Source organism: Macrobrachium rosenbergii, chromosome 2, assembly GCF_040412425.1.
Source record: "Macrobrachium rosenbergii isolate ZJJX-2024 chromosome 2, ASM4041242v1, whole genome shotgun sequence".
Taxonomy (NCBI): domain Eukaryota; kingdom Metazoa; phylum Arthropoda; class Malacostraca; order Decapoda; family Palaemonidae; genus Macrobrachium; species Macrobrachium rosenbergii.
The window spans coordinates 96,416,860-96,439,366 of NC_089742.1; the positions used below are offsets into that span (position 1 = coordinate 96,416,860).

At 37.6% G+C, this 22,507-nt stretch overlaps 1 protein-coding gene across 4 annotated transcripts in view; it reads left to right on the top strand.

The window, feature by feature from the left end:
* The window catches only part of LOC136849218 (uncharacterized), a 760,295-nt gene that overhangs the window by 684,742 nt on the left and 53,046 nt on the right, over window positions 1-22,507 (top strand). For 3 of the 4 annotated variants that reach the window (XM_067122421.1, XM_067122450.1, XM_067122430.1), the window contains one exon: window positions 6,943-7,043. The exons of the other annotated variant lie outside the window; for it this stretch is intronic. In XM_067122421.1, coding sequence (XP_066978522.1) covers window positions 6,943-7,043 — 101 coding nt within the window. The remainder of the gene's footprint in view (window positions 1-6,942; window positions 7,044-22,507) is intronic. 4 annotated transcript variants of the gene reach the window in all.

A 22,507-nucleotide genomic window follows, 5' to 3' on the forward strand; every position in this document is an offset into this window, starting at 1 on the left:
TCTACCACAAGTGCCAGGCAACCTCCTAAGGCGATTGAATGCCCATTCCTGCTGGCCAACCCCCCATCCACCCAAATGATCAACTCATTCATTTCCCATCCCCGTGAGTTGCCATGGATACATTGGGCATAATCTCTTGGAACATTTTTTGTCCTCATGTGGAACACTCCTCCCCTAAACATGTTCTGCAAAAACTTCAAAGGCATCATTGCATTACAAGAAACGCTCCTCTGGCCTCATGACCTTGCCACATGGGATTCAGCGCATGAAGACTTCATAGCTTTCTCGACCTCATCAATGCAAGTTACAGATCACATCATAGGTGGTCGCCCAAAAGGAGGCCTTTCTTCCCTATGGCACAAATCGTTAGACAGTATGGTGAATGTGTTGACCTATAGGAGTGATAGATTGCTTGGGCTTCAGGTGACAGTAGGGGACTCTAAGATCGTAATAATTTATGTTTATATGCCCTGGGAAAAGAACAATAATTTTGATCGGTACTGTGTGATCCAAGGCGAGTTACACAGCATTAGTCACGATTATTCATGCTTCTACTTCTGATCATATTTGTACAATTGGGGACCTTAATTCTCACCCCACAAAACAATTTTATAACGAACTTGCTATCTTCTGTCAAAATCACTCTGTCCAAATTACCGATGTAATGCTCCTCCCTCCCTCCTCCTATACCTAAGTACAAAATAGAACGACACAATTACAACCTCCTGGCTGGACCACTGCATCACGTCCCCTTAGCTTCATGATTCTGTTGTGACCTGCAACATTCGCTACGATCTTGCAATGGGCTTTGATCACATCCCCTTACAGGTGTCATTCAGTACCCCATCCCTGCCTGCCATAAACCCCCCTAACTGATTGCCCACCTGCTGTTAACTGGGATTTTAAAAACCAACAGAAAACCAGATTCTTTAGGGAAATCACGGAAACCAGGCTGTGGTCATTAGTTCAGCTGGCAGATACCTTACTGTGCACTAACCCAAAATGTTGAAACGGCCATCACAGGAGAGATCTGAAAGAATTCTATTCGAATAAAATTTCCTCTATGCTTGCCTCTGGCAGGGATACTTTTAGATCTCGTCGAGGCAACTCTTATAATATACCTGGACGGAATGACTTGGTTAAAGATCTATATACACATTCACGAGAAATGTTTCTACTGTGGAGGGAAAATGGTAGCCTGAGGGAAGGGCACTTTGCACAAATACAGTTATGATAAAAAAAATGATTTAGTACAGTAAGTTGTCGGTTTAAGTTGTTTTGTGGTTAGTCCTCCCATCTCCCATAAATTTAAAAAAAATTCTCTCTCTCTCTCTCTCTCTCTCTCTCTCTCTCTCTCTCTCTCTCTCTCTCTCTCTCAGTATACATGTCCTTTAATGAGAAAACAGCAAAATATCAGTAAAACGTTATTTCACTTACAGAATCCATTTATAGGCTACTGCATTGATCTAATCACCGTAAAAATATTTAAAATCTGAATTTCATACGTAGGCAGCTCAAAACCTCCAGTAGCAAATTCTCTCTTTACTGTGCATAACCTTTAATGAAATATCAGTTACTGTACCATAAACTTAAGAAAACACGAAAACAAACTAATCCATCAAGTTCACTATTAGATCGGTGTAGGTATAGTGTTGCCATAGTTTTTGCTTGGTCTGATTTATTGTACCAAATTTCATCACGAGTTTATTTGAGTATGATTATCACATATATTATAACAGTACACTAGAGAATATTTTATCACTGTTGATGTTTCATCTGTAATCACCGTAAAAATATTTAAAATCCAAATTTCATACGTGGGCAACACAAAACCAACATTCTGCTGACTCTCCTCTTCAACCCTTGCGTATCTGTGCCTTTGAAGTCTCGTCCCCAGCAAGTAACTGTGCTTAGAATTAGATGTATTAGTACTTCAGTTCTCTCTCTCTCTCTCTCTCTCTCATTATGAAATGTCAGCACCACGATATGAGCCATCAGCACCTAGATATAGCACAAGGAACAAGCAATGTATATATGATGCTAAGGGATGGTGCAGATATGGAGATAAGTGCAGGTTTATGCACAAAGTGAATAAATATGAAGCTGGAAGAACAAGTATAATGGAAAAGTTGGATTTTTTAATGTATAATTTCTGGAAATGAAAAAGATCAACATATCAGAACAGGAAAGAGACATGGGAAAATCCTTATTATTACCCATATTAGATAATGGAGATAATCGCAAACCATCATAGTGATGAACGCGCAGGGTTTAGTTTGAGTAACTCAAAAAGAAAGATAGAGTTCTTAGAAGAACTAACCCAAAATGAAAAAATAGAAATATTGAATATAAGTGAAACCTGGTATTCCCAAGAGACTGGTAATACGACCAGATAAAGGTTTCCAAACTTATAGATCAGATAGAAAAATAGAAAATCAAGGGGAACCGGAGATATATATGGGAGAGATGCCAATCAAGGAAAAATCTGTGAGAAATATAGTAACACAGAATGTGAATTAATAATCGGTAGAATTTGAATCTGAAAAATTAGTGAACATTGTAATATATAGACCCCTAATACTAAAAGAGTTTGACATAATAATTGAAAAATTGGATGAAATATGTAGAAATCACAAGGACTGGACTATACTCCTAACACGAGACTTTAACTTTCCTTTTGTAGAATGGAAAGAACGAATAGGAGACTGTGGTTGTATTTATACATATAAAAAGAGAGCAATAGTAGTGCAGAAGGTAAGAGGCAATTTGAAAAGCTATTAGATATGCTACTAGAAACATAACATTCAGCAAATAAATCACCTACCAACAAGAAAGGATAATATTTTAGATCTAGTATTTGTGAATGAGGTGAACTATGTTAAAGAAATAATAGTATATAACACGAGTATTTTCGGACCATAATGTCATAGAACTAACAGTCCGTTCAGAACATATGAAAACAGAGAAAAGCAAGAAACGAAAAATGGGAAGGATATGGAAAATACAATTTCTATAGTAAGAATATAAATTGGTCAAAAATAAATGAATTAAACAAAGAATGGGAAAAAATATATTTGTAAGTGATGATATACAGGTAAATACTCATATATTATATAAAATATTAGAGGAAATAGTGGAAAAATATATACCGAAGAAAAAAAGTAATCATCAGTCACGAATTCCAAGAGACAGAAGGATCTTGTTCCAGAAAATTAGAAAGTGGAAAAAGCTCTTGCAAAAGAAGAGAATGCATGGAAAGTGATGGAACTAAAAAGTAAGATAGAAAATGCAGAACAAAAGATTATACAATCAAAAGAAAATGAAAAATTTCCCAACCTAGAAGAAATGACACTACAAAATATCAAGCAAAACCCTAAAATTTTTATTCATATGCAAAAGATGAATAAAATAAGAGTAGAAATAGGCCCTCTAAGAATTGAAGGGGCGATTAACGAATGAAAAAAGGAAATATGTAACATATTAGCAGAAAGATATAAGAGTGAATTTACCCTTTCTAGAATTGAAAATGAAGATAATGATACAGAAATAAGAGATGAAAATACTGAATACTTATCAGATATAGATATTACAGAAGCCGATATTGTACAGGCTATTAATGAAATTAAAAATGGATCAGCAGCAGGACCAGATGGGGTACCTGTCATATTGTTAAAGAAAGTGGTTCATTCAATCGCAAAAAGCTAACAATATTATTAAGACAAAGTATAGATACAGGCAAGATTTATGATGAGCATAAATTAGCATATATTACTCCTACTTTCAAAAGTGGTTCAAGACTAGAGGCAAGTAATTATAGGCCTGTGAGTCTGACATCTCATATTATGAAAGTATATGAAAGGGTAATAAAAAAATATAATGAAACATTTAATGAAAAATAGATTGTTCAATATAGGACAACAGGGTTTGTACCCGGAAAAAAGTACACAAACCCAACTGTTAGTCCACCATGAAAGCATATATAAAAATATGATAAATGAAAAAGATACAGATGTGGTTTACCTAGACTTTGCAAAAGCTTTTGACAAGGTAGACCATAACATATTAGCAAAAAAATAATTAGAAAACATAACATTGTGGACAAAGTAGGAAGATGGATAAAAAATTTTTGCAAAACAGAAAACAGATAGTGATTGCAAACGATGAGAAATCGGATGAAGCTACGGTAATATCCGATTACAGGGTGCAGTGTTAGCTGCATTGCTGTTTGTGATTATGATTGCAGACATAGACAGTAATGTTAAGGACTCAGTAGTAAGAAGTTTCTGATGACACAAGAATAAGTAGAGAAATTGCTTGTGATGAAGATAGGAACCCGCTACAAAGAGACCTAAATAAAATATATAAATGGGCAGAGATAAATAGGATGGTATTTAACTCTGATAAATTTGAATCAATGAACTATGGTGATAAAGTAGGAATGCTATATGCATATAAAGGACCTAATAATGAGACAATCACAAAAAAAAGGAAGCAGTTAAAGACCTTGGTGTGATGTTGAATAGGAATATGTTATGCAATGATCAAATAGTAATTCTATTGGCAAAATGCAAAGCAAAAATGGGAATGTTGTTCCAGCACTTCAAAACAAGAAAAGCTGAACACATGATTATGCTTTATAAAACGTCGTACATAGTCCACTTGAATATTGCAATATAATATGGTACCCACACTACCAAAAGGATATTGCACAAATAGAGAGTGTACAAAGGTCATTTACAGCTAGAATAGAAGAAGTTAAGGACCTTGACTACTGGGAAAGACTACAATTCTTAAATTTATATAGTCTTGAAAGGAGAAGAGAACGCTACATGGTAATTCAAGCATGGAAACAGATAGAAGGAATTACAAAAAATATCATGGAACTAAAATTATCAAAAGAGCAAGCAGAGGTAGATTAATACCACAGGACATTAATCCACCACGCACCAGCATTGATAATGCAGCGTCTATTCAATGTGTTACCAGCTCATCTGAGGAACATAACAGGAGTGAGCGTAGATGTGTTTAAGAATAAGCTCGACAAATATCTAAGATGCATCCCAGACCATCCAAGACTGGAAGATGCAAAATATACCGGAAGATGCAATTAGCAACTCTGGTGGACATCAGGCGCCTCACATTGAGGGACCTGGGGCAACCTGAACGAATGTAAGGTCTGTAAAAGGTCTCTCTCTCTCTCTCTTGTCTCTCTCTCTCTGTTCTCTCTCTCTCTTTAACTCTCTCTCTCTCTCTAAACTCTCTCTCTCTCTTCCCCTCTAAAAATATATACATAGCCCCTAATGAAAAAAACAAAAATATCAATAAAATGTTATTTCACTTGCAGAATCCATTTATATTGTGCTTAGACTTCGATGTAACTCTCTCTCTCCGAAAAAAGCGAATTAGTGATAATTTTGGAGATACAGTCCATAGAAAAATTCGCGAATTGGCCAAAGTTCCGACGTGAAATCGAAAGATATGTTCCACAAAAATCCGCAACAAAATGAAGCGTGAAAAAGTGAAGCATGTAAAAGTGGGGCAGCACTCTAGTGTACATTGTTTGGCAAACGTTAAACAAAAATATACATTTTATTGATATTTTGCTGTGTTTAATATTAATATTTGAAAATTAGTAAATCTTTTTTATCATTAATTTATTTAGTCACGAAAATAAAATTAAAATAATTAGCGAATATTTTAGATATGCTCTATTTATTAATTTATTTTTTCTCTTTTATTAAGTGGTTCTCTTTTTTCAATACTTCCTTTTACTTCCTCTTACTTCTTCCTGATGAACATGATACAGTTCCTTGGAAGCTAGAATTTCTAGTCAGTGAACCCTGTGGGCGTGTTCCATATGAATAGGTTTCATTTACTGAACAACAACAACAACAACAACAACAATAATAATAATAAAAATGCAAAAAAATCTGCGATTAGGCGAATTTTCCGCGAATTATTTGGAGTTGTGTTCCACAGAAAAATTCCTGAATAGGTGAACCCACTAATCGTGAACTGCAAATAGTCAGATGTGGACAGTGTATAGAGAAGCAGAAAATCATAATCATTTAACTTATGTACAATGTTTTTCAGGGTCTCTTATATAGTCATATTACATATTGTCATTCCTGAATTCTTGGATAACGAACTCCAAAATTTGAACATAATTCATAAGGATTTTTGGTATCCAGATCATATTTACAATATCTGCTACAATAAAGCTGTGAGACATTACAAAAGTGACAGGAAGAAGGAATTGCCAGGAAAACATCTTGTGTGCCATTTTTCATCAGCTGTTAGTCCACCAGTTTTGTTGAAAATAGGACCCCCATTCTGGACAAGATATTTGAAGGTTTAAAAGAAAAGCTGAGGATTTTTAGTAATTATTGATGAAGTCTGTAGCCTTAGCTTGGTTAATCCATTGTAATACTAGGGTTAATCCGGGACAAATGATCATCTGGTGATGAATCTCAAATGTAATGACCTTGAGGACCAAACTTAGTTTTAAGAAGATATGTGACCAAGTGTTAGTCCAAATCTGTTCCTTTAATGCAGGTGAACGTGAGTTTTCTGTAGCGAGTCAAACAAGGTCCTATGCACAAACCTGCTAGTTCTTTATCACTAGGCAATAGTCACTTAGGCATTTGGTAAGATTGCTTGAGTCAGCAGGGCTGCTTGTGCTTGAGTTTCTGTCCGACATTCTAGGAATTGACATGCCTTTTTTTTTCTTGTTTTGGTGTGTGGGCCAAAGATAATTATAATTATATTTAGCTGTGTATTTTTCCATGGATAAAACATGTCTGGATTAGTCTTTGTTTTTGTCCAGTGCTGGGTCTACCATTGTTTAAAACAGGGCAAAATATGCATAAGAAAACTTGATGGTTTCTTTATTAATAACATAGTATACTATAGTATTTAGTAAAATGTTTTGTTGTATTTCAGATGGTGGGTTGCAAGTCCCTTTAATGTCTGTGGGTGGTGGATCACACCGTAGCTCCCCAGTCAACTTAGCAACTTTCTTTGGGAGAGATATCATAGCACAAGTAAGGTTTTGAAAATAAGCATAATTATTGCTTTTGTAGACCTTTTTTTTTTGTAATTTTGTACACTTTCGGTGTTTGCTGTTTTAGTTATGTCCATTCATCATAAACACATTAATAAGGGGTAAGGTAATGTTGAGTTCTAATAGTTTATAAAGATTTTGCTCTCCACTGAGCTACAGTCAGCCGCTATCAAAGGAAAAAGTAAGATCCAGTTATACAGTCGACCCCAGGGATTTGTGGGGGATAGGGACCACAATCATCCGCAGATAGCTAATATCCACGAATACTTGACACCTCCCTCAAAAAACACTCATAACTGCTTATTTTAATAGTTCAAACACCAAATGTATACCTTAAACTATCATCCTACACCAAATATACCTTACACTATCTTCTTAAAACACCTTACTATCATTCCAAAGTCGTCATATAACATTACCCCTAAAAATGTACAGTAAACCCCCCGTATTTGCGGGGGATGCATAACGCCGTCTCCTCCCCCCACACGAATAGCTAAAATCCACGAATATTTAAAACCCCTCAAAAACCACTTAGGACTTCCTATTTTGAGTGTAAACACAAAAAAACTTTTAAAAATGCTTATACCTGAGTATTTAAAAAGTTTTATCACAAAAAGTGCATTTAGTCATGAAAATATGAAAAACAGTAATTAGTGAATATTTCTCAGTGAAAAATACTGCGAATGGGCAAATTTTCTACGAATAATCGGTAGATACGTTCCGCAGAGAAATCCGTGAATACGTGAGTCCGTGAATAGTGAGACCGTGAATACGAGGGTTTACTGTATATGGTTTACAGCTATGTGTGAAAACTAATCAAGCTCCCCGTATACTGTAGTTAGCCATGCACATTTTCTTTCATACAGTTACTATCCAAGCCGTTTTTTTTACAAAAAAACATTGGAGCCGTTCCATTTTCTTTTTACAAATGAAACATTGATGATGATGAATCAGCTGTGCAGTCCAATGAATGATGTTGAAGATGTGACTGCACAGCAAGACAGAGGAGTTACACCTCTGGGGGTGCCTCTTCCCCTTCTTCAGGAGGCTCTTTGTCAGCGGTTTTGGGAGGCATCATCATGTTAAGGAGCTTGTACGTTTTCACGAACATGGTATGATAGGGCTTCATGAGATCGTTAAGGCGATTTGAAAAATTAGTGGAGCTTTCCTTAGAGTCATTCCATGCCTCTGTCATAGTCTGCAGCTCATTGGTTTTCCTGAGAACTTTTGAATTCTGCAAAATCCTGCTCTGTCGGGGGGGATGGAAAGTACATGAACGAGGGAAGCAAGTTCTTCTCCACCAAGGGCCATCATAAGGGTTCTATTCTCTCCATATTCCTTCTTGATGAAGAAGATGGCACTTTTTTCAATCCATAACGGGCTGCTACTTCTCTCTGATTTTGCCCTCTCTTAACATTGCAATCATGTCTACCTTCTCGTGATCGGTCATGGTCTTGCTCTGGCACTTAGGCTCTTGTCCAGATGCTTTGGAAGAAGCAGGGCATTTAGGAGCATCTTAGGGCACAATTTTCAAAAAGATATGTGAAGTCTGCACTGATATGTACGTACACAACACTTGCACAATAGGGGCACACACAGCAAACTGAGAATCCGGGCAGAGATGCTGGGTCATTTGCGCATCATATACAGTACATACGTACAGTACAGGGTAGTGTGCATAACAACATGAATATTCTGCGCATACTGTACATTTTATTGATATTTTGCTGTGTTGTGAGATGGTTTTGAAGTATTACAGTAGTGTTTTAGGATGGTAGTAGAGCATATCCAAAATAAGTAGGTAGTTTGTAGAATGATGGGGCTATGTTTACTTCTGCAGAACCTGTCAGTTGTTCTATTTTCATGTTACATTATTGTGACTAAATGCATTTTTTATGATAAAAAATGATTTACTATTTTTCAAATATTACAGTAAACACAGAAAAATATCAATATAATGTACTTTTTTTTTTTCTTAAAAATGTTCTACCCAAGCCAAGCAATCCGCAAAACTCTAACAAAGGAAAATGCATCTTTGGATGCTCATATCCCCAGGCACAATGCTATTTGACACATTATTGGTTGTTGTTTGCAGAGTAGCCAGTCCAGGAGTGCCATTAATTTTCCTTGGTGCTGATTGGCTGTACCCCAAGGCTTTGTCTCACGGAGATGGGCTGCAGGAGCCTGCATCTCTGCTAATTCACCGCATAGACCTCTGCTGTTCAAACATGTCACTGTGTACCTGTGTACTTTGCATATCTTTGTGTGTCGTTTTTAATCTTTCGTGTCTCTTTTAATTGTGCCATAAGATGCCGTCTAAACGCCCTGCTCCTTCTAAGGCTTCTGGCAAACAGCTTAAGTGTCAGAAGAAGGTCATGATGCTCAAGGAGAAGGTAAAACTTCTGGATATGTTAAAAGAAGAAAAGAGTTATGTGGCTGTAGCCCGCCATTTTGACATGAATGAGAGTACTGTACTGTGCGCTACATCAAGAAGAAAGAGATGGAAATAAGAAAGGCTGTGAGTGCTAGCTTCTTCACTAGTGCAAAAACAGTTTCTACACTGCGTGGTCAGACAATTGTTAAGATGGAATCTGCATTGGCATATTAGATAAAGGACTGCAGTAAGAAGAACATCCCCTTCGACACCAATATCATTTGCGAAAAGGCAAGACAGAGCTGCCAGCAGTTTTTGACTGCTGTGGAAGGCGGCTATGTACAGGAAGGCAACGACACATGGGATGGAGACTTCGTAGGCTTTGATGAACCTGCGGAAGAAGAAGAGGAAGAGCCAAAAGCAGGGCCATCATCAGCACCTCAATGTTTACAAGCCAGCAAGGGGTGGTTTCACTGCTTTCAGAGGTGGTTCCAACTTGAGTGTGATTCTCTGCATGGGGAGGCAGCATTGGCAGACATGGAACTGGCTGCGAAATATCCTGAGACCATCAAGAAAATCATCAGGGACGAGGGCTACCGTCCAGAACAGGTGTTCAGTATGGACGCGACTGGCCTGGACGCGACTGGCCTGTTCTGGAAGAAGATGCCTTCCCGGACATACCTCACGAAAAACGAAGCCAGAGCCTCCGGGTTCGGGTTCAAGGCCCAGGAGGATAGGGTTACCCTTGTCATGTGTGGGAATGTGGACGGCTTCATGTTGCGCAAACCCAGGGCCCTCAAGAATAAGAACAAGGGGTTGCTGTCTGTGTTTTAGATGCACAACCCCAAGGCCTGGATCACGAAAGTCCTTACGGATCAGACGTTTATCCCTCAAGTTAGGCAATATCTCAACTTCTTCATGGAGTCCAAGGTGTTGTTGCTTATGTATAATGCTGGCGGCCACCCTGTGGATCTTTATTACGAGGGGGTCCAGCTCGAGTTCCTTCCTGCCAACACTACCTCTCTCCTCCAGCCTATGGACCAGGGCACGATCCGTGCCTTTAGTATTGGCGTAAATTCACTATTGCCACATGTCTGACCGTCATCGACTGGTCGTTGAAGGACATGGAGACCCTGCACGTGTGATGGAAGAAGTTGTGGCCGGATTCTGTGCATGATTGTAAGGGCTTCTCTACTGAAGAAATTCAACATTCGGTCATTGATAAGGTGGTCCAATTGGCGAGGATTTTTGGAGGAGAAGGCTTTGATGACATCACTAAGGATGAAGTAGTCACCCTCATTGATGCCCACTCTGACCCCCTGACAGACCAGGATTTGGAAGAACTGACCAAGTCTGCCAGCCAGGAAGAAGACACGCCGGGTTCAGGGGACGAGGAGGAGGATGAGGGCCTGTCTTTGGAATGCCTGTCCTGACTTGGGATGACCTAGGTGCTGAAGGAGGTGGCTTTGGCTTGGGATCCTTATGTGTAACGCTTCATAAGTGTTCAAATGCCCTTGATGTGGCAAAGGCGCCCTATAGTAATGCTGTCGTCAGCATGGAGAAGCAACGACAGCAGCTGCCTAACACCATGTTTATCAAACAGACGAAGAAGAACCCTCCAAAGCCTCCCCAAACCCTTGAAGAAGTGCCTCCCCAAGCGCCTGAAGGAGTGCCCCCTGAAGTCCCTGAAGAAGGGGAAGATTTAACTCCTCTGCTTTGCTATGCAGTCGTATCGTCATCATCATTCATCAGACTGCACAGCTAATTCATCATCATCATCTTTAATCAGCATTCACCACTGGTGAGTACCCGTATGATTTACATAATCTTATTATTATTACTATTGCTGGTACAGTATTATTATTATTATTATTATTATTATTATTATTATTATTATTATTATTATTATTATTATTACTTTATACAATCTTATTACTATTATTACAAGTACTGTACAGTATTATTATTATTATTATTTAATGTTATTATTAAATTTTGAAAATTAGTATATACAGGTACTTCACTTATTATTACCTATACGTATTTGAAACATGAAGTAAAGACAAGTGAAGCAACAAGTGGTCATAGAAACCACCCAAAGGTTCTTGAGGAATGCTTAGTGTGCTTCTGATGCATTTCTTCATTAAGTAAGGACGGTGTCAGTCTTTCTTGAAGCATGAGACCATATGACCTGACACGGCATGTACGTTTGCCGGAAGTATCCAGGTTCCAGTGAGGATGTGCGTTTGTATGTGTTTTTTAGGGCGGGGTCCGGAAAAGTGATGGGATGAAATGGGTAAAGGGTTTTCATTGCAAGACCAGCCCAGATTTTGATCACAGGTCTCATAGTTAGAGACCTGTGGGTGAAGTGTGCTCAAAACTTGAACTGACTGATACACTGTTTGGAGGTAAGGAGCACATCTATTTACCAAATTGTAAAGTGTTTGATTCATTTCTATCATATGTATTTTGTTTTTGAATAATGTGGGAGGGATTCCTGTCTTTGCATTCTTTTTATGTATTTTGTTTCCTCCATTGCTATGATATGTATATTGGTTTTGAGTAACATGGGAAGATTTCCCATTGTTTTGCATTTTTATGTTTTTGGGGAAACTAAAGAAAGATTTCCATTGTTCTTCTTCAGATGTATCACTGAATAAAGAGGTCAAGAATGTACTCAGTGGGGATGAAATAGACTCTGACCATTTTTTATGACCTTTGCAAGTTAAAGAATGTGACTAGGTTTCAGTTAGGTCTTTTTGGGAAACTGGGATCTAAGATGTACAGCCATTGCTAAATTCTTGCAGTCGTGTCTTACCAAGATTGACTCACATTTTAATATTTCTTTTGCCATTTAGTCATTTTAAATTTTAGGAAATAAATTATTTTGGGTAAAGTGTGTTTCCTTGAAAGAGAGAGAGAGAGAGAGAGAGAGAGAGAGAGAGAGAGAGAGAGAGAGAGAGAAATGCAGGTTGAGTGAGTGCTGAGGAGAGAGAGCCGCCTTTTCCGCTTGGGCATCGACAGGGTAAGCAAAGACGTTACATAATTTCTTGGTTACAGATTCTTGGTGGCAGCTCAATGAACCACTAAGCCTCGAAAAGAGTCTGGTGACATGGGTTTTAGGTTATGTAAGGCGTGTTCTAATAGTCTGTTAAGAGGTAGGATGGTAGCTTTGATTGCTGACTTGAGGTAGTTTCATTCGCCTTAGTGTGAAAAGTGGGTGTGTCAGAGAGTGGATTAAGCTTGGATTTCGAGTGTTACTTTTCAGACTGGGGAATTGCTTCTGAGTACTTGTATAACGTAGGATTTGGGAAAGACTGAGGGGGAATATTTTGAGTAAGTATTCTCTTTGGGTTAGTTGTATAGTGGGATTAGGGAGGGAACTAACCGGTTCAGGCGTTCGGGTTGGTGACGGAAGCAGTTGCGCTCTCTTGTGTAGGAACGGGCGGCGACGAGTGGTGTCGTCATCGAGTAGGTGCTATCATAGTTATCCCACTGTTCCCGTTTTCTATGAGGCTGATTTCTTCATGTGGAGGGGACTGAAGTGTTTCCCCTTCATCGTTCACTTCAGCGCTTAGAATTTTTCTTTCTTTTTTTTTTTTATGGATCGCATCTGCGGTTAGGGACTTCATTGTCCGCATTTGGCATTAGTAATTGGTTGTTTTGGGTTAATAGTTTGCTTTTGCATTAGTGGTGGGAGTTTGCTGAATTTTTTTTTATTAATTTAAATGTTTTTTTTTGTTTTTTTGTTTTATATTATGGAGTTGAGATCTGGATGTGTTCCAGAACCTACCGTGGAAATGCAGAATCCACAGAAATGCAAAATCCCTCTCTGAAAATGCTTATAACTGGCTTATAACTGCCAAATACCTTGTACCCCTTAAACTAAAACACTTATAACTACCTATTTTAACATTTCACAGCTTAATTTGATAGCTCAAACAAAAATATACCTTAAATTTAATATTTCACACAAAAACACACCCCAAACCATCATCCCAAAACACCCAAAGTAATCTTACATTATAGTACTCTCCTACTACTGCTACTCTTAAGTAGGATATATACACCCCTAAAATGCTTTTAACTGCCCATTTTAATAGTTCATCGCCAAACTTGACAGCTCAAACAAAAATATACCATAAACTATCATCCCAGAACACCCTAATATCATTTCAAAGTCATGTTGTAAAATTAAGTATACCAGTCTACTGCTGTTACTCTCAAGTATCCCCAATCACTCAGACACACGTTTTCTTTGGCCTCGTAACTTTGCGCACTGTTCTGTGTATACTATAAAGGGAGTACATTGTTGTAAGTTGATTTTGAAATGATATTTACAGTACAGGTATGTATTTTAGGATAATACTACTGTACACCGCATATCTAAAATATGTGGGTAGTTTCGAACGACGGGACACAACCTCCAAAGAGAATGCTATGTTTGTACATCATGTTAGTATTTTCATGATTACATACAAATACATTTACATTTATCATAAAAAAATTATTTATACAGCAGGAACTTCTTGGTTTACGTCATTTTGTGGTTAGTCCTCACTGTCTGCCATAAATTTATAAAAAAATTCTTGTGCGCGCTCTCTCTCTCTCTCTCTCTCTCTCTCTCTCTCTCTCTCTCTCTCTCTCTCTCTCTCTCTCTCTCTCTCTTGTATATCAGTACAGTACTGCCTTTTAATGAAAATAATATCAGTTACTCTACCATAAACTTAAAAAAATACAAAATAAACAAATCCATGAATTTCACGATAGATGACGGAGGTATTGTTGCCATATTTTTTGCTTTGTCTGATTTATTGTACTGTATTTCATTACAAGTTTAGTTGACTATGATTATCACACATATTATGACAGTACACAGGAGAATATTTTGTTACTGTTGATGTTTCATCTCTAATCACCATAAAAATATTTAAGAAACAAAATTTCCTGCAGGCAACACTCAACATTCTATTCTCATCCCAGCCAGTTTAACAGTACCTGTGAAGTCTTTTCCACAGCTGCTCTCTCTCTCTCTCTCTCTCTCTCTCTCTCTCTCTCTCTCTCTCTCTCTCTCTCTCTCTCTCTCTCTCTCTCTCTCTCTCTCCGAGATAAGAGAAAGATTTATTTCTTATGCATGTATGTTCATTTGTTTTGTACAGTTTAGTTTTATAGATAAACGTGATGCTACTTTGTCATTCATTTTTTCATATTTTCCATGCTATATAATTACAAGTTTTTGCATTTCAATGATGCAGACTGGAAAATAAAATGAAAATAATCAACGAATATTTAAGATACTGTACAGTATGCTCTATCATCCAAAAACACTTTACAAGTAATATAATTTCAAGTAGTAATACCCCGAACTTGCACTATTTGAGTCGCGCGAATTCACAGACACATGAACTTTTCATTGGAACCTAAATAATTGTCATACATGAGTTTTTCACAGACACGTGAACATTCGCGAATCCTGAGAAATGCTGCAAAAGTGTGTGTTTAATTTTTCATATTTATAAGTTTTCAAGCTTTTATGTGTAAATTAAATAACCTTAAATAATAAGAATAATAATTCTCTCTCTCTCTCTCTCTCTCTCTTACTGAGATGAGAAAATTTTTATGGTACTTGTATTAAGTCTTGGTTCTAGTTGGGCAACAGTGAGAACTATGTGTTGACCTGTCAGTGGCTCTTCGTGGCAGGTGCATTTGTGCTGACATTGGAGTTTGCTCAGTCGGATGCAGAGAACTATTTGATCATGGTCTGAGCACATGGAAACAGCTTGATAGAACGTTGAACCGATGCACTGGAAGTGCCCAGGTTCTGGTGGGGTATGTGCATGTGTATGTGTGCGATCTCCCTCTGTATATTATCCGGGGGATAGACTCTTGCAATTGTTTGCATTAAGAGATCTGGGTATATTTGGTTAGTGGTGAATTGTGTTAAGACCGCCACTATGAAGATACATTATTTACAGCCATAGAAAAGTAAGTAAAATTGGCCAGTGACATTTATATATTTTCCAGACCTTAGAAGGAAAACCGCAGGTTGAAAAGCAGTGAAACTGAACGATGTCTACATAATGAATTTTCCCATTTGTACATTTTTTGTTTGAACATGTATGTATGTAGATTCACAACACTATTTCAGGTTTTAATATAATGATATATTTCTTTCTACGGGAATTCGAACATCATCCTGGGAGGACGAATATTACGAAGTGGTTTTTTTACTCTTACATACTACCGCTACCGCAAATAGAAATCGGACCTAACCCATAAGAATCCACTGTTTAGATGTCCGAAATCTATTTGCATTTCCCGCCCTATGGTTTGAGCTAGAGTTGGCTGGTGATATCTGGCAACTCTCCTGTGCCAGTGTGTGTGGGAGGTGTGTGCCTCAGGACTCAGTGCTGACCCAGACAGCAAAGGGAAAGGTTATCGTTTTGATTTGCTCTGCCCCCAAGATCCCAGTATTTGGACTGGAGCACTTCTTGCCTTTTAATTCTTTATATATTCCCTAAATATGGGTCATGCACACATGAATAAGGAGGAGAAGGCTCGCATATTAGCCTGGAGGCAAGAAAAAGTGCCTATTAAAGAAATCTGTAGATGTACTGGCCGAGCAAAGTCAGCCGTAATGTTGCTGCTGGCTGCCGCTCGTGACCTACCACCCAACGTCGTTCCCCCAAGAAAACCTTATCCTGGATGCCCGCGGAAGACTTCCAAGGCCACTGATCATCATCTTGTGAGAGAACTACATAAAAACCCTTGTCTTACAGCTTCTCAGCTAAAAACAAGTCACCCAATCCTCTTAAAAGATGTATCAATCTGCTGCATCCAACACCATCTCCAGAAGGACCTCCAGCTGCCCATCCGCCGTGCTGCACGCAAACCTCTTCTGACAGATCGTATGAAGAAAGCTCGACTGAATTTCGCCAAGAAATACATCCACTGGACAGCTGATGACTGGAGGAAGGTCATGTGGTCAGATGAATCACCATTCCAGTGTATTCAGGGCCGTTCTACCACAGTAAGACGGCCATCTTCAGTCAGCAGATTCGACCCTGCCTACACAGTTGCCACCTTCAAGCACCCAGAATCTGTCATGATTTGGGGATGTTTCAGTGGTTTAAGAGGTAGTGGAGGATTGCACTTCCTCCCAAAAAATGTTACAGTGAATTCTGACTGCTACATTCAAGTTCTTGAAGATCACCTCCTGCCTTCATATGAGACTCACGGCTGCACTGTCTTCATGCACGATGGTGCTCCATGTCATAAGGCCAAGAAAGTTACCAAGTGGCTCACTGATCGCAATATTGAGGTCTTACAGTGGCCTGGTAGCAGTCCTGACCTCAACCCAATCGAAAATGGGTGGAATGTCATGAAAAAGAAGCTTCAGTCGTGCAACACGTCATCCCTCATGCGCCTGCAACAAGAAATCACCACAATCTGGGTGAATGAAATGTCTTTGCAATACTTCCAGAAACTGGCTGACAGCATGCCTAAACGACTCAAACTTGTTCTTAAAGCCAAGGGGAATATGACTAAATATTAAAATAGGTGCTACTATTCTCTGTTATGTTTGTTTTATTTATTTCCTTGATGATAACCATGTTTATGCTACCAGTTGCCAAGTAGGTCCGATTTCTATTTGCGGCGATTGTATATGACTGCCCATTTTGGTCTTGTATAAATATGACCTTATTACTTTGCTTGAGGACCAGGGTGTTACTCACTAGTATTGCTTGGCATAGAATAATGACTATGCTTGTTTGTGAAACAGTTCTTCCTCTAGTTATGTTTTCCATTGATAGGGGGCGTGAATCACCCCATTTCATGACAGTAGCTGTTGCTGAGCCACTTTCGTTAAATTTGTCTGTAAAGTCTAGTTTTGTATATCAGAGTCTCATTCCAGTAGGCCTTTGTGTAAGGATAGGTTTAGTGAGAGAAGTTTGACAAAGGAGAAGGGATCTGATGACCCAAGGAAGAGCCACAGCAACCACAGACATCTTAAAGAAGTAAGATGATTGATTCTGTTCTTGAAACAGATACTCCAATAAAAGATGGTCTTCAGAACCTGAGGCCATTAACACATGTATACATATGTTCATTTGTATGATAAATAAATGATTTATCTAATATGTAATAAGTACTAATTTTCAAAAATTAATAAGATTACAGTAAACCCTCATTTTCGTGTTCTCAGGATTTGCGGGAATTTCTTTGGAACATATCTATAAATTATTTGCAGAAATGCAGCAATTCACAGACTTTTTCATAGAGAAATATTCACTAATTATTGTATTTTGATATTTTTTTATGACAAAATACATTTTTTATGATAAAATAATGATTTACTAATTTTCAAATAATAATAATAATAATAATAATAATAATAATAATATAATAATAATAATTAATAATATAGTTTTATTGAATTTTATTGCTGCTTCAGCTGCATTTATTTTGTCGAAGACTTTTTATATTTTCGTTATTGCGGAATTCTCTTCATTGGAGGTGCGTGCTAGCAGCTCGCCTATATTTGTTATTTCATGGGGGGAAAAGTAAAAAATCTGGATTCTGCTTTTTATATATTCTATACAGTTAGAATATTATTAAGGGCTTGTTGCCGTGACGTTTCGACAGACTCTTCTGTCATTCTTCAGTGGGAGCTAGTAGAGGACTGGCAGGTTGCATAGGTCCTTCCGAATTTATACATGGGCTTCAGCGGGGGGTTGTGGACGGCAAATTTCGATTGGTTGCAGTTGGTGAACTTCAAGCCAAATTTCTGCGGCAAAGCTCGATCTTGACAGATCTTCGCAACCTGGGAATATCACTCATTCCAGCGTTCCCATTGGCCTGCCGTTGCGTGATGTCATGCCGACTGACATCATCAGTAGTTTGGCTGCTATTTGGTGGAGGATGAATGATGTCATTATTTACTCTTTCTCTCGTAGTCGGGGGGTTGTATTGAAGGGCGCCTCGCTCATCAGGGACATCTCCCTTCGAGACAACCACCCAACTACGAGAGAGAGTAAATAATGACATCATTCATCCTCCACCCAATAGCAGCCAAACTACCGATGATGTCAGTCGGCATGACATCACGCAACAGCAGGCCAATGGGAACGCTGGAAGGAGTGATATTCCCAGGTTGCGAAGATCTGTCAGGATTGAGCTTTGCCGCAGAAATTTGGCTTGAAGTTCGCCGACTGCAACCAATCAAAATTCGCTGTCCACGACCCCCGCTGAAGCCTGTGTATAAATTTGGAAGGACCTATGCAACCTGCTAGTCCTCTACTAGCTCTCGCTGGAGAATGACAGAAGAGTCTGTCGAAACATTGCGGCAACAAGCGTTTAGCAACTGTATGTCATAATATTCTAACTTTATAGAATATATAAAAAGCAGAATCCAGATTTTTGACTTTTCCCCCATGAAATGACAAATATAGGCGAGCTGTTAGCACGCACCTCCAATGAAGAGAAGTCCGCAATAAGGAAAATAGAAAAAGTCTTCTACAAAATAAATGCAGCTGAAGCAGCAATAATATTCAATAAAACCTGTTTAAAAGAGGGTCTACTGCCAAATAATAATAATAATAATAATAATCAGAATTGGATCTGTTTACACAGCGTTCACGAACAACTATGACTCCATATTCACGCTCTTGGAATAACTATGCATCTTCTTAGACAAACAACTCTCGATACACACTGGTCTGCATCTAGATTGACTGATCTAAATTGACACTGCATCGAGATTCACACAGTTGTGAAGCTGGTTGTATCTAAATACATGAATTGTGAAGCTGATCTTTTTGCACAAGGAGAATACTGAACAACGTAAGTTATTTGCAAATAATTTCCTAAAAAATTATTTAACTTAGACTATACTTAATGTTTGTTTTTTTTTTTTTTTATAAAATAAGGCAGTAGATTCAGCTAATGATTGGTGTATTAAGAGTATGGGCAAATTAGTCATAATAGAATGCACCTAAGATAGCATCCTAGCCTAAACCCAAACACAGTGTAAGTTCAGTAGGCAGTCAAGAGTTAACAAATGACAAAAGAGAATCTAGGCCTAACTTTGATGTTTTCCTTCCTAACTTTGGGAAAATATTTTGAGCACAGCCCTTCAACATCCACATTTTATGATTTTCAGTGACCTAGGCTAAGTTACAGGGTATTGAAAACAACATGTGGGTTTTTGGAGTTCTGTAATAGCAAAGAATTTATGGCTATTTGCTCAGTTTCAAGGAATAACTTTGAACTTGTTCAGTGTTTCTTGCAGGCCAGGGTTATCTTGGAATTGACCAAAATATTGAGAATATATATAAAACAAGGGAGGGGAAACCCACACACCTTCCAAGTCGGGGCAGATGACCTACATTAGGTTAGGTTCTGGTGTCGACCAACTAAGGTGGTCTAGGCTCTGAAACCTCACAGCATAGCCTAGGATACTCTAGATTCCCTAGGTACTGTTAAAGATATAGTGTAGTTAAGGTTAGGTTAAGTTTTTTTGGCAATCTTTATTCAAACACATACTTATACTCTCCCAGTCTGCAGACACTCCCCAGTTTTTGCCTGGGACTTCAAACTCTAATATATATTTGAAGTTTAGTTAAGGTTAGGTTAAGTGTTTTGGCAAACTTTACTCATACACTTATACTACCCCAGTCAGCAGTCACTCCCCAGTTTCTGCCAGGGACATAGAACTCTAATATATTGAAGTTTAGTGAAGGTTAGGTTAAGTGTTTTGGCAAACTTTACTCAAACAAATACTTATACTCCCCCAGTATGCAGTCACTCCCCAGTTTCTGCGAGGGATTTAAACACTGATATGTTGAAGTGTAGCTAAGGTTAAGTTTTTTACCAAAAAACTTAACCTAACCGTAACTACACTCCATCTTTAACAGTACTATACCTAGTGAAACTAGAGTAGCTTAGACTATGCTATGAGGTTCCAGAGTATGCACATGTATATATTTCTTTTTATGAACTGTATGTGTCTATGCAGTTTGAAATTCATGGCAGTAATCTTCCTTAACACATTAAATCTAGCAACCCAAATTGCATTTCTTCAAAACTCGACCCTGTACACTTTAAATTTTAATTGAATCTATCTGTATATGGCAAAAGTCAGTAAAACCCAAGATTCAGTAAACAAAATGAAATGTGTACCAAAATCAGTAAAATGTGGATGTTGAAGGACAGTCCACAAAACAATTTTCCCAAATTAGGAATGCAAACACCATAAGTTAGGCTTAGCTTCACTTTTATCATTTGGTAATTTTTAATTTCCTACTGAGCTTCCACTGTCTTGGTTTAGGCCAGAACCCCATTTTAGCCACATAAGTTATTACCTACTTGCCTATTCACTTAACATGGCAATCATTAGCTGAGCCTACTACCTAATTTTGTAAGAAAAGTATAAAGTATAAGTAAAATTTTTGTTTAGTAAATTGTTTGCATATAGCTTCAGTTCCTTGTGTAAAATTTTTTTTTTTTTTTGCATTTATATATCTGTGAACTCCCTGAAATATAATAAACAACTTTACTAGTCACATTTTTTTTTAATTTCATGACTCTGACAGCCTAAAAGTTTGTACTTTTGAAAATAATTCTTGAAGGAAAGGATAATACATCACTTCCAAAGTCCTATTTCAATGTGTGAAGACTAAAATTAGTAGTCTGCATCTCACTTATTAGATTGCTAATGGATGCAAACTACTGTATAAATAACTTGGTTTTATCAGTGTCAACATTAAAATAGAAAAATTCTCCTTATTTCAAAGTATTTAAGGTATAAATCTGATAACAGCTGAAGTAGACTCCTGTATTGATTTTGAATATAAGATTTTCATAAAAGACCGTTATTTTTAAAAGGTCTCATTTTCACATCCAGGCCTTATTACTTGTGTTTAATTTTTTTACATAAATGTGTCTTTTTGAAACAGTGGCACTGTACTTTGATATCCAATAGGCCTATATTGTATATTTTTTATGATATCTGGAAAGGCTAAATTCTACATGCCAAAGCCTCCAACAGGGAAAGGAAGCCAGCAGAGAAAGGAAAAGAAGTAGTAAAGAATAAACTAGAAACTATAATACAAAGAAAAACCAATTGGAAAACTAATTACTGTACTGTAAACAGTGAAATGAGACCTAAGTGAGCTTGTTAAAAAACCACACATTTATGCCTAGTTTTGAAATTCTGTAGTCCCAACAATTCAGCTAATAATTAGGTGTGCCATACCATAATCTGGGCATAACTGGAAGCTGGGGCACGATGCCTTAGGTTAGGTTAGGTTAGGTTAAGGGAAGTGTAGGATAGGATATGTTAAGTGTTTTTGGTAATTTTTTTTATTCAAATACGTATGTATACAGTGTACTGTACTCCCCCGACCTTCAGTCACTCTCAAGTTCCTGCTTGTGACTTCAAACTTTGATATATTTCTCAATAAGCAAGCATATGTATGCATTTCTAAATGTAAACAATACCAATCCATGCAATTTGAAATTCATAGCTGTAATCTTCCTTAACACATTAACTCCAGCAACCCAATTAGCATTTCGTCAAAACTTGATCCCTTACACTTTCTTAGTTTTTAATTAAATTTTTATTGGTATATGGCAAATGCCATTGTAACCCAAGACTCACTAAATGCATTAAAATGTTTTTGATTGCAGAACTCTAAAAGCCTACTACAGTATGTTGTTTTTGATACCCTGTAACTTAATTATAAATCTGATAACACAGTTGTCTTAGATTCCTGTATTGATTTTAAATATAAGATTTTCATAAAAATTGTTCTTTATTCTGTAAGGTTTAAAATGTCTTATTTTCACATGTACTGTAGTCTTAATTAATATGTCCAGATTTTTATAAATGATGTCTTGCAGCACTGGCACTGTACTATTATATCTAACTGGCCTATACAGCATTGCTTATTTTTTATAGAATCAGGGAAGGCAAAATGCTACAAGCCAAAGCCCCCCAACAGGGAAAGCAACCAAGCAAATAAAGGAAAATGAGAAGTAATGAATATAATATACATAAGAATAAACTA